Source organism: Manis pentadactyla, chromosome 6 (assembly GCF_030020395.1).
Source record: "Manis pentadactyla isolate mManPen7 chromosome 6, mManPen7.hap1, whole genome shotgun sequence".
NCBI classification, from domain to species: Eukaryota; Metazoa; Chordata; class Mammalia; order Pholidota; family Manidae; genus Manis; species Manis pentadactyla.
The window spans coordinates 46224059-46237696 of record NC_080024.1 but is presented as its reverse complement, the minus strand read 5'-3'; the positions used below and the strand labels follow the sequence as shown (position 1 = coordinate 46237696).

The following is a 13638-nucleotide window of genomic DNA, read 5'->3' as shown; positions in this document are numbered from 1 at the left end:
ATGAATAATACGAATGGAGTTTTGACATTTTTGCTCCAATTGTTAAAAAAAAAGAGCAACCTGTCACTTAACTGGAGATGTCACTCACTATCACTCAAATCCTTTCCAGAAGGAGGTCTGCTCACATAAACTTCTACAGATGAGGGTACAGGATTTTACAGTTGAACACGGATAATTAGCGGCTCACAGTTGCTGAACTTTGATCTTACCATTGAAGCCATCCTGGTCCAGATCTCCCAAAGGTGCTATGGCACTGCCAAACCTTGCGAAGACCTCAAACCCATTCAACTTGGTGGTCTGGAATTCTCCCGAAGCTCTCTGCAGAGACACTGAGACCTGCCCTACTTCTTGGAGTTTGCCGTCAGAACCACGATCCATGAAGAGAGGTGCTCCAATAAACACATCTGCAAAACTAAAAGAAAAGAATCTTTTTCACCAAAGCATGATTAAATTCCATCTGATTATTAGTCATTTCCTTTCTTAATAGAAGTCAGTTTCCCCCGTTCCACATCTCTCATAGCCACACCAAAGCAAAAAATGATCATTTCAAATTTAATCCTTCCTGCAACACTTTTAAGAAACTGTAAGTAATTCACAAAAATCACTTTATTCCTTCATATTATAAAAGCTATTGAAAGGAATTATGAACAACATAGAAGTTTTCTAGCAGTTGATAAAGCTGCTTCAAAGTGGTTCCTTAAGTAGAAAGATTAGCTGGGAGGGGACATAAAAATCGAGGAAAAAATGCTTAGTTTTAGTAAAACGTTCATAAACATGAAAGGAAAATTGTTTCTGGAAGTATTTTTTTAAACTTACTCATCCCCATTAATGTCAGTGGCAGCGACAGAAAATCCAAAATATGCAGCCATCTGGATAACAAGATGAAAATGAAATGTTTACATTTCATCCAACTAGTTCAGACAATTAATATTTGTAGTATATTTATCAAGTAGAAAGGGTTATTGTTTTCGGCGCATATAGTGCTTCAATCTAAATTTCTTCTCTTTTGTTTACTCTACCAACACAGTGATAATCAGGTGATAAAGCTCGTTTACTTTCTGGGCAATCCCATGTTTACCATTTCAGTGTCTTCAACAACATGCCATGTAAGTCCAAATACAATCAATGCTCCTTCCTAGACCTAACCTATTCTTTCCTCTCTGCTACCCAAAAGATGCCAGATACACACTATCAGAAAGACACAGAGGCACAGACAGATGTTTTAGTTGAGCCCAAGAAGTTACAAATGGAAGTCTATGCAATAAAGATAATAGATAATAATTATTAACAGATCACAACTGGCGCTCCCTATGTGAAACTCCTGCTACTCTAAAGCAATTACTGCTTGGGACCATATGGAATGAGCTCATTTTGTCTCACATCTCAATTGATGACTTCCTGTGGGTCTGTTCTTGAATTACACATAGTACGAATGTTTCTGGGTTTATGACAGGCTTAGTAAGTGGACAGAGAAGGAATGTCCTCTCTCCCACCACAGGAGAATGCTGGCCATCACAGAGAGAGCAGCCTGGCTGGAAATAAATGTGAAAAAGTAAAGTTCTAAACATAGATAGCCCAAAATTCAAAGCAAAACTAGGAAAGATGACAAGTTAAAGATGAACTAAGGTGAAAAATGAGTCAACAAACCAAAGAGAGGAAAGTTAGCAGAGCTTCCAAAATTTGACTAGCTGAGCTATCAGGAGGAAATGTAAGGGAGGGTCCTACATTATCTACTTTGGGTTGACACAGCAGAATTGAGAAAATGAAAGGCACAGTCTGTATTCAATTATAAGATGACAGCATGTGTGATAAAGTGTATCACATATTGATGTGTTGACCAGAATCTAACAGAATAAATACTCTTCCTGGGCTGCCTGAAAGTGTAAAGGAAGGAAGACATTTACTGAGGAAGTTTTACCTGGCCACCATGACTGAAATATTTGATTCTTACTTCAACCCCATGAGGAGGTTACCAGTATCCCCATTTTATAAATGAGCCACCAGATTTACAGTGGTAAATATCTCATCCACTGCAGTGAAATGGTGTATGGAGAGCCTGGGTCTGTCCTAACTTTGCAAAGTCCATGTTTTCGCCCCATAAAATAACTTGGAGGGAACAGAGAAAGCCTCACAGACTGCATGCACCATGATCCAGAACCCACACAAGAAGCTGCCTGACATGAAGAAGTCACAGCCACACAAATGAATAACCACCCCTGCAACCCTACTGGCCTGTCAACTACATGCCACTCCATGCTGTGCATCAACTCAAACTGCCACACAAATGGGAAGAGATTTCCAGGGACCATCAGTCCAAGTCCTTATTTCTATCACTTCTCTCGCGAAACCCAACAATCTCTACTGAACAGCAAGTGGACTTGAATCCTGGATCTGCAAACTAGGAGACATTTGTTTTTATTGTGCCTGGTTAATTTTTCCTTTATTATTTCTAACTTGTCATTTAATTCTGAGACATACAATACAGGATATTATTAAATAACTGTATATATAGAGAATGTCTAGTACTACTTGACTTTTTAGCTAAAGAATGTTTTATTTCATGTACAAATGAAGTTTACTTATAGTATCTATAATACATGCATCTCTGCCATGCTTTGCTTTGTATCTAGTAAAATTAAAAGGCATAAATCATTCCTTAAAGGAAATTTTAATGTCATCAGCATAGTATAAGAAAGTTTCCGTGGTTGTGTGTGTGTGACATGTTCATGTGCAATTTGAGTATTTCCTTGAAAAAACAAAAAAAAGCCATAATATGCAATTACAAAAGGCTTTGCTTAAGCAAATTATTTTGGTTACGGTTAAAACCAAGGTGAACTTTTTAAAGCTCACTTAATATCTATAATATTGAATATAAAACCAGTATTCATTATATATTATATACTAAACCATTATGATATTGCCATGAAGAAGTTTTCAGACATTAGGAAATGCTGGTGTTAAACTGCTAAGTAAAAAAAAAAAAAAAACACACTTTAAAAGCATACCTGCTCACCAGTGAAATTGTGTAAGGAGGACATGTTTTTCCCATCATAAATATAAACCTATATAGGAAAAATGAAAATATATGAGATACAGTAAAATATAAGATACCCAAGAAATTTTTAAAAACACCTTTTAATTTTCCTACCATTCCCAAAGTCCTTGCAGCTCTTGGAACTCCTGAAACAAAGTCTGAAAAGAAAACACGTAATTACTCATTTTTAAGACCAACATTGGAAATTGCAGGAGGCAGTAGATATGTCAGAAAGCTTTAAGTCTTGCGTTGTTATTTCAGTAGCAAATAAGTGAGAGATTTTTTTTAAAAGTGGTACTCTATAATAATGGAGTACTCCAGTTTTTAATCACAAAATCAAATGCTTATGAAATATAGAAAGCTTTATGAGGACCCTCCAATAAATGCATGCGTGCCCTCAAGGAATGTGTAATCTTGCTAAAAGGAGAGCAGATTAGATCAGGTGACCCAAGGACAAAGAAAAGCTCTGCTTCACAGTTACACATAATACAGAACAAACTGAACCAGGGTAGAGGTGTCAGTGGCACAAGAATGTGATCAGAACAGATAAATTTTATGATTCCTAAACTGAGCTCTACAGGAAGATGGATGGACAGAGAGAGGAAGGGGTCACCTTACAGACAGAAGCCAGAAAGTCACAAATTATATCTAAAGAAAGAAGAAACTAAGCCTCCCCAAGACTGCATTTACTGGAAGCAAAAGGAGGAGCTGAAGACACTGGGACAGCAGCGGCTGGAAAGAACAGGTGGGAGGAGACCACGGCCCCCGCAGCGGCAGCTGCTAGACTTTAACGGAGACCAAGCTGCCATCCACATACGAACATCTCCCTTATTTCTCCTGTTATATTCCATAATAGTAGTTTCAAAACTCTTTAACTCCTGAAATTCCTCAATGCAACGTTTCAAATGTTTAGTCTACACTTGTAAAAAGGGATTAAATATATCCAAGTGCATCATACCGTCTATGCCATCACCATTGAAATCTCCGACGGCCACCGAGTAACCTAAACAGGGAACCAAAGGTGAAACTCCATCAGGGCAGGAACAGTTAGTTACCGTCACACACTTGCTGAGTTGGCTTTGCTCGAAAATATTCTCAAGCAATTCCTTTAGTTACACAGTATGTTGTCCTCTAGTGGTAAGAGATTCATATATATATGAGATAAATGAATCTTAAAGGAAATAATTGAGCCTAGTCCTCAAACGGTATATCTCTATTAGAAAAACAAGAACGTTTTATCAATTTTACAAGAGTCACTTAAAAAGAGGGTAAATTTCTCACAGATACAGAGACTAGACTGGTGATTGCCAGAGGTGGTAGGGGGGAGAAAGGTACAAACTTACAGTTACAAGATAAATAAACAATGGGATGTATGTGTAGCATGGTGACTATGGTTAATAATACTGTATTATATAATGAAAGTTGCTGGAGAGTAGATCTTAACAGTTCTCATCATAAAGAAAAAAAATTATAACTGTGTGGTGATGGACTTTAACTACTTGTGGTAATCATCTTTCAATGTATACAAATATTGAATCATGTTGTACACCTGAAACTAATATAATGTTATAGGTCATTTTTTAAAAAGGCATCTTAGCAATTCATCAATAAAGGAGCAAAAACATAAAACATTTTCTCAATCAGCAAAGCACTACTTCTGTCACGTGTTACTTGGATTATGGATAGGAGAAATTTAGAGAGAACAAAAGCTTAAAAAATCCTAAAGACCAAAGTTTAACAAGGTGAGTAACAGTGAATAAAAGTGCAAGGTCAGACAGCCTGGGTTTGAATCTCAGAACAGTAAGTTCTAAACGAGTGACTTTAGGCAATGTACCTCATTTTCTTTACCTACAAAATGGGAATAACAACATATTTTAAAGATAATCTACTATTATTATCATTGTATAAATAATCTCTTAAATTTCAGCTACTGAAAAAGTATGCAATTAACAATGTGAAATTGCATGTTCTTTATCTTTTAAAAAAACTTTAATCAATTTCACAGAAACCAGTTCCCTACTTGAAGCAGCACATAAAGTACAGGACTAATACACCACCACTTCATACAGTGAATCCCTATTTTGGTTTTACCTACCCAAGTAACTGTCATCAAAAATAGCTTGCGCAGTCCGGGTTGCTAATTGGTTATTATACTTGATGCTGTAAACTTTGGGGTCATATTTAGATACGATTTCTGCCACTTGATCTGAAATAAGCTGACCTGAAAAAGTACATATAAAATAAGTTTCTAATGAGAATTTTATGATGCAGATGGATGGCACCTGCATGAAAGAAAACAGCATTAGATATTAGTATTTCTAATTTTCAGCCTTAAATAACTCTTCATAATACTAAATTTGAAATATTATTTTTAAGCAATTATTTCTTTTCAAGCTAGTACTTAAAATTAGTCTCTGCTAATAAAAATTTATGAATATACGATATCTCATAATACAGTAAAAAAACAATGTTAATTAAATTTAGTAATAATATCAAGGGCTGTTTCCCAACCAAATCCATTAAAAAATAAAAAATCTACTGAAATAATTGAATGCTTTTGCCTTTAGAATAAGAATAATTTGGTTCAACTGAATTTCTTTTTAATGAGCTACTTGGATACCTTTATGAAGCAGCCTGAATGGCTGAGTTCACCATTCTTCACAACCTTATTACACAAGAAATCTAGATAACTACATAAAATCATATTGTCCCCTACCCCAAGAAAGGTTGCTGATTTATCAAATACCATCTCCATAACATGGGGAAAATAACTTCTTCATTTCTGCTGTTTTAGAAAGAAATTCATAATAGCTAAAGTTTTCAGTTATGTTCCAATCTGTCCAGTCACCCAGGTTGACTCTCCAGAGGAAAAAGCACTTTCTATCTGGGTCACTGCTTATCCTCTGTGCCTAAACTGAACAGTACTTAACACAGAAGGAATTCAGTTAAGTATTTCTTGAATGAAAGAACATAAGAAAAGTCATTATCTCTTTAGAATAAAACAACGTTATCAGTTTATTTTTACAAAAACAATTCTGAGATCTATGAAAAATTCATTCTAACACTACCTGGTTTTAATCATATTAAAACAAAATTTCCTCTGCCCAACCACTGAGTTCTTTGTTACATATTCTAGACCATTATAACAAAACTCCAGTGAACATAGTATCAATAGCTGTCCTAATTTATAATAAATAGGAATGTATACATTGTATAATATGCAAGGTGTTAAAAAAAAAACAAGTCATTTAAATATGTTCACTGCTGTGTCTCTTAAAATGACAGCTTTAACAAGCAATCCTGACTGAGAATCACAAAAACCTATCTTTGGTTCCCAGGCACGCTCATCAGACACTTCCCTTCTTCCACTGAATGCCATACCTTGCAGTAAGGAAGAAAAATAAATCCATGTTTTTTAACTAGAAAGTGTTAATATCTATTTTCTCATATACAATTAGAACTGCTATTTTTGGTTTCATTTTAAAACTGTAGAACTCAATTATAATTTTCCAAATCATTTCATTTTCCAACCGATGTATAATTCATAGAAATTCAAATTTTAGTGTTAGTATGTCTCACATCCTGATACATCTTTGCCTAATTTTTCTCTTCTTTCTCTCCTTTGCCACCCCTTTCAATTTATAAGTAAAATTCTCATTTCTCGTTCCTTCTTAGTTTCCTTCAGCAAATCTCTTTCTTTAGCTTTTCTTTCTAAAAAGCAAAAGTATGGGTTCTCCTACAAAGAAGCATAGTGTAAAATACAGAAATAAAATTCATAATTAGAAAGTACTTCCAAATTAATAGTCATAGTTTTTTCCATTTCTTCCAAATGCTCATAATGCTTGAATATCAGAATGCCAATAAATAAGAGTTCTGACCTTGTAAACAGCACTTTTTGGCAGAAAATAAACAGGTGAATGTATTAGTTACATAAATAATGGTGTACATCTAATCATAAATTAAATATAAAGTAAGTAAATATGCAGATTTAGTTACCTATTTTCAAACTGCAGCAAATAATGATCTATACTATTCACTTGTTCAAATGGCAATTTTATTAGGTCTCCCAGAATGCCTGAAGAATCTAGTGTTTTATCTTTACATCAATGCCAGTTTAATTACATTCTTTTGAAACTTAGTAAGATCCTCTATTTTAAAAACTCCCCAAAACACAAAGAAATCATTCTTGATGTCAGTGATTAATGAAAAAATAAACATTTAAATATTCTAACGAGCAAACTCAAAATACTTTCGAAACCATGAGCTTTCAGAATGCCAGAATTTGCCCATTACAGGTCAGTCCCACATACTTTTTGATGTTTAAATCACAAACTCTAAAGTACAGAGATGGAGAAGTACATACCACAGGCAATAAAAGTAAATTACTTTAAATTACTTTGTAAGTTTACTTTTAAAATATTGTATTTTTTTACTAGAAAAAAAATATATTATAAAATGTTATTTTTTTATATATATTTCATTATAAATTGATGTTATAGTTCTTTTTAAAAATAGAATACTGTGTAACAGATACTGATTATACATTTAAATTGTGCTTTTCCATTTCATTTTTTAAATAGTTTGAAAAATCTCATAGGCACATTATAAGCCAGGTGCGTCTGAAAACACAATCATTACTGGGTAATTTAAAAAATATTAACCTACCTTGCCAATAAAAGCTACCAGGACCCCCAAGAAGTACTCTATCAGCCTAGATTAAATTTAAAAAAAAAGATACACTTAAAAAAATATGTAGACTTAAAAACTGAAAGCAATGTAATAAACATAAAAGCTATATATACACATGTATATATATATTATATAACACATGTTAAGGCAAAATTATAAATCTCAAACTTATCTAGTGCTGCTTCAGTAATTTTCATTGCACCTTTTCTAAAATACAATAAAAATCAAAAAGGAAAGTTACAGTACACTCATTTAGTATATGAAAATACACAAATATATATATACACACATTGATCCTGTGGTTCTTGGCTGCTTTACACATTTGTCATGAATTATTAATGCAAAGTATTTTTGGTTTACAATAAGGAAAAAAGTCACTCCTTAATTTTATGTATTACATTTGTGACTACATAGGCAAATTTCGTTAAAATTTTTTTGGCTAAAGGAAAATGATTCTTAGTGTCATGCAGATCTTAACAGGAGTGAAGTTAGGAGGTAAATTTTCAGAGTACATTGTATAACAAATTATACTTTATTATTTTTTATATCTGTAAGAAACTATATGTATCTAAGTATTTAGTGTTTGAGCATATTTTGGAAACTTCTTGTTGGAGGTAAGATAAAAATTTTTTCCCTGCAAATGTACATACAGCTCTTTCAAGCATGTAATACACAAATCTCCCACTCTGGCTATTTAAACATATTCCAAGTTGTCTGCTTTAAAATGACACCTTTTCTCAGAAATGAGTTAAAGTAAGTAAACAGTTAATTCAGCAGTGACTATTCAGAGTATGAGACTATTTCTGGGGGTATGATTGTACAGGCATAGGCACAGAAAACATGGACTCTTATAAAGAAATACAACACCCATTTGAAAATATATCATGAAAGTTCAAACTTCTTATTTTAATATACTTTCCCTTTCTTTCTTTTGCTTATCCAACTTTGAATTATAAGTATGAGTAATTTTGAATTATGAATTTCAAATAAAATTTAAGTCAATTACTTAGTAAGGAGAGTATATCAACACTAGTCTAAAAAACCATTAATAAAGTTAAAATATAAATTTAAAAATAAGAAAATGTTTTAATTTTTATGAATTACATGATTATAGTTTCTGTTGTTTTAATAAATTTAAGACATTCTTGTTTGCTCACATTTTCCAAGAAAGCCATATTTAGATTTCTAAGGAAGCTCTACTTTTAATCAATCAATATATTTTTGAGACCTCTCTAAGAGTAAATTAATAATCTCAATTTGATAATCAAAATGTTCATATATTCCACCAAAAAAAAAAAACCTCCCCACACAGAAGAAAATGATAGAAAGAAAAGTACTTAAGAAAATTTTCCTTTGGAAATATAAAAGGAATTCTTATTTTAGAAAAATAGATAAAACTATCAACTCTAGAGAGCACATAAGCTTAGATAAGCTTAGTTAAAAATACACTGAGCCCTGCATCTGAGATTTCTTACAAGGATTAAATTTGCTTCAAATTTGGTGCCTGAGACACATAATAGATAGCAAACATGCATATTTCTCAGCTTTTATGTAACTAAACTCTAATTTTGTAATAAAGCTCCTATTAATAATGTTTGTAAAAAAATCGTGTCCCTCAAAAATAGAAAATTTCAATTTTCTACAAATTAACCTAACTGGAAATTTAACATTAAGTCGTAATAGTTGTCTTCCATTTACTGAGATTTTCTGTTGTCCTCTAATCCCATTTTGATGTCTATTTCAAATAAGAAATGTCAACTATGGAGAGAATAATATAAAGCAAAGAATGCATGGGTCATTTTAATTAGCTGTTTTCTAGAACAGTTAACAGTTACAGAGAAGCTGAAGTACTGACCAATTAATTTTTAACCATGGTTTACGTAATAATATAGATCTGGATCTCATTCAGCCTTAAATGAGAACTTACTTTAGTAAAATCAATGCTGAATCCTCCTTGACAAAATCCCTGTCCATCAGCATCAATATTTTCTAAAATAAAAAGATTGGACATATACAAAAACCCAAAACAAACAAATAACACAAAACAAAACATGAGAAAAAGCTGATATCACAGTCATCATAAGATAATATACTAGTTTCTGGGAATGGTCATTCATCAGGCACTTACTGAGTTGTCATTGCATTCTAAAAAAGTTCGTATGCATTTACCACTTTCTCTGATACGGCAACAGAGAAAGATTAAAGTACCTGGACTAGTCACTAGGGAACAGAAAGATCACCTAAGATGGTGTATTTCAAACTTCTTATTTTTAACCACAACCCACAGCAAGATATATTTTATGTCACAGCCCATACAACCCAACATACACACATTTTGTGTTCATAATAGGTATATAAATAAGTCATAATTTAACAAAACAGTATCACTATTATTATGTACAATATATTCTGGTATTTTCTATTTTGTTACATTCCATTCCACTTTTTAAAAATTACTGGTTTATGACTGTGGGTAAAATTGTAGCATTTCCAGAATCTCTCTCCTGGCTTTAGTATATCTGTATATCAATAGGCATTCAGAGGTGGAAAGAAGTATGGCTTTAGTGCATTTGCATCTTTCCTCAGGGGTGGAGAAGTTCATCTCCATATCAATGGGTGATTACCTGGGCAACAGAGCGCTTATCTGTACCTGAGAGGTGAGGGGGAGGGCAGGTGTGTTGTGGCTACTGGAGCAGAGAAGAAAGACGACTGAGACTGCAGTTTGTGAGCAATAAACGGATTTTAAAGTTTATTTCTCCCTTCGACTGATTTTGGTTTTTAGGGGTATTTTGCCCCGGGATTTCCTTTCCCTGGACTTACAATTGGCGTAGTATTGGCAGGATTCCTGTGAACCCGAAATCTGTCATAATGGGTACGACCTTTGGGAGGGCCGCCCCTAGAAATGATGGGGAGAAGTGGCGCTCGCGCCAAGGGACATGTGTCTACACTTGTGTGGTCGTGGAGGCGCGACCACCACTGCTGGCCACGCTGACCCTGGTCCGTGGCCTGAGCCTAAGGCTGCTGCTTCTGCCACTGCTGCTGCTCTTGCTGCCAGCTGGAGCCTGGCCACAGCCATGGAAAGGAGCAAAGGTCCGGGTCACCTTAAAGCAACTGGCTGCTGTGTACCACGCCTTGCTGGCTACAGAGCCCATCACCAGAACAGCTCCAACCAAGGTAATGACCTCCTATCCCATCACGGGGTGGGTGCAAGCCTGGACCCAAAGACCACGGAGTGGTGTGGCACAGACACCTCAAAAGACAATGTAGGCCCATTGGTATGCTTGTCTTTCACCTTTGAAGAAGTCAGCCAAGCCCGGAAGGAGTGCCCTGCACGTTGTGAAGATCAGCAAACCACCAAGAGGGGCCTAGAGCGTCTCTCTGCAGCCTATGGTCGGTCGCCAGTTACTGAGAGCGATTGAGGTACCCACTTTATTGGACATGTGTTGCAAGGATGGGTGCAGCAATTAGGAGTAAAATGGACATGGCCCTGGACATTTCAACACATGGATCGGCAATGGCTGGCTCTTCTGACACCTTGGAGTAAGGGCTGGAAGCTGGCCTTCTGTGTATTCCTGTAATAACAGCAAATTGGGCCCTGACAATCACGGTTATTTGCTTCCTGGATGCGCCCCCTGGCGGCAGCTGCCGCGTGATGGCTGGAATGGAGCAGCTTTGGACTTAATCTGCATGGGACTTTGAACCTAGCTGAATCCAATTATGATTGTGTTGCTGTTGTCAAGAAAATAATGTTTAAAGAGAGGCTTGACTTTGTCTCATGTTTGGTAAAAGTTTTGTGAGCAATCTGACATGATTGTTAGGAATGAGTAAACAAGTGTAGAAACGTATTTTGTGCTTAGTGAGAGATTGTGCTGTAAAGCAACCTAGCTGAATCCTCTGGCTTGAAAATTATGATTGTGTTGCTGTTGTCAAGAAAATAATGTTTAAAGAGAGGCCTGACTTTGTCTCATGTTTGGTAAAAGTTTTGTGAGCAATCTACCATGATTGTTAAGAATGAGTAAACAAGTGTAGAAACGTATTTTGTGCTTAGTGAGAGATTGTGCTGTAAGGTACATTTAGTTAATCTGCATAGGCTGAATCCTCTGGCTTGAGGATTATCAAGATTTTATTGCTGTTGCTATTGCATGTCACTAGATTGGTTGGAAGAGGGAGATAGAGTAAATTGTAAGGTGTGATTTCTGGAAGGGGTGGACTGTGGGTAAAATTGCAGCATTTCCAGAATATCTCGCCTGGCTTTAGTATATCTGCATATCAATAGGCACTAAGAGGTGGAAAGAAGTATGGCTTTAGTGCATTTGCATCTTTCCTCAGGGGTGGAGAAGTTCATCTCCATATCAGTGGGTAATTACCTGGCCAACAGAGGGCTTATCTGTACCTGAGAGGTGAGGGGAGGGCCAGTGTGTTGTGGCTGCTGGCAGAGAGAAAAAGATGGCCTGGGACTGCAGTTTGTCAGCAATAAACAAGTTTTAAACTTTATTTCTCCCTTCGACTGATTTTGGTTTTTAGGGGTATTTTGCCCCGGGATTTCCTTTCCCTGGACTTACAATGACCCACTATTTTGACTTCATAAAACAATGAGTTGTGATCTGAGAGTTAAAAACTCGAATCGACAATTCCTATTAATACCCTGTAGTTGCTAGGTGTTCTCTAATGTATTATGAGTACTAGTAAAGAGATACATGTGTTCCTAATACACACAATTCTTATACATTCATTTTAAAGCTAACAATAACAAAACTATAAAAACATAGCTCAGAATTTCAGGAGATGGCCAGACCCTGACTTAATGTTCTATAAAGAGCAAAATACAAAGCCATCCTCATAACACATTTAGAACTGGGGGTCTAATGAAAGTGAACGTTTTTAAACATGACACTTGCAATATTTTCCAAATGATAACAGACTCAACAGTTTTACTCTTTTAGTTACCCCCTTTTTTTGTAATTCTCACAAAAGGGGATAATTTCTGGATAATTAGCCAATTAATTTAAATTAACCCTACTCATAAGCAATGCTACCCACAGAAGAGAATTAAGGAAGAACCTGAAGACTCTCCCGTGTTTATTTTGAAGATAATAAAGAACAATGAAAAATGCTTACTCTCTAGCCATCAAGGAATTCTTGTAGCTAGTGTTACAGCATATAAATAATTATGCTACAGTATTACTGTATTTGCTACCAAAGCACAGGAACCAAAAACAACTACTTTCAGTCATAAGGACAGCTTCTAAGAATTTCTGTCAAATACTCCCATCAAAAATTTTTAACTCATTTAAAAAACCTAGGAACTGCCCCAAGGTTACACACTAAATACCTAAATTCAGAATTTTTTAAAGAAAATAACTTCAAGAGTGTAATGTTACCTCAATGTAAATTTTTCTAACCAAGAGGGAATGAGAAAATATGGGGCTGGGGTTTCCAGTGTCTAATGAATCATACTAAGGAATTCTGCTGTGACCTCAAGCTGCCGTTAATTTCCTTTATTCAAGTTGTATCTGGGGAACTATTTTCAGGTTATTTATAAAGACATCCTTTTTTGATTACCACACTGTACAATTATTTGCTTTATTTAGTTTTCTAGAAAGCCCAGCTAGAGAACAAGGCTGTCCTTGATAATATTCTTAACAGGTACATATTAAACTGCGTGTTTAGCCATCAATTCTTCAATGTAAAGAATTTTATGTTGACTATAACCTATTTCAATGAAGGCTTTTGTTCTTGTTTCTAGAGATGAGTAATATTTTTCCTATTTGTTAGGCCTGACAATATCATAAATAATAATAATATTATTATGATAGAGCAACTAATGTTTATTAACCCCTTACTGTGAGCCAGGCACTGTATTAAGGCATTTTCTGAGGCATTATCTTTTAAAATCTTACATCAATCCTATAAGT

At 35.0% G+C, this 13638-nt stretch overlaps 1 protein-coding gene across 4 annotated transcripts in view; it reads right to left on the bottom strand.

The window, feature by feature from the left end:
- The window catches only part of ITGAV (integrin subunit alpha V), a 91425-nt gene that overhangs the window by 32462 nt on the left and 45325 nt on the right, over window positions 1–13638 (bottom strand). For 2 of the 4 annotated variants that reach the window (XM_036924885.2, XM_036924886.2), the window contains exons 5-12: window positions 9651–9712; window positions 7700–7745; window positions 5130–5255; window positions 3993–4037; window positions 3149–3192; window positions 3006–3062; window positions 817–869; window positions 210–412 (exon numbers count right to left, since the gene is read on the bottom strand). In XM_036924885.2, coding sequence (XP_036780780.1) covers window positions 210–412; window positions 817–869; window positions 3006–3062; window positions 3149–3192; window positions 3993–4037; window positions 5130–5255; window positions 7700–7745; window positions 9651–9712 — 636 coding nt within the window. The remainder of the gene's footprint in view (window positions 1–209; window positions 413–816; window positions 870–3005; window positions 3063–3148; window positions 3193–3992; window positions 4038–5129; window positions 5256–7699; window positions 7746–9650; window positions 9713–13638) is intronic. The other 2 variants (XM_057503800.1, XM_036924888.2) reach the window with 2 other exon arrangements.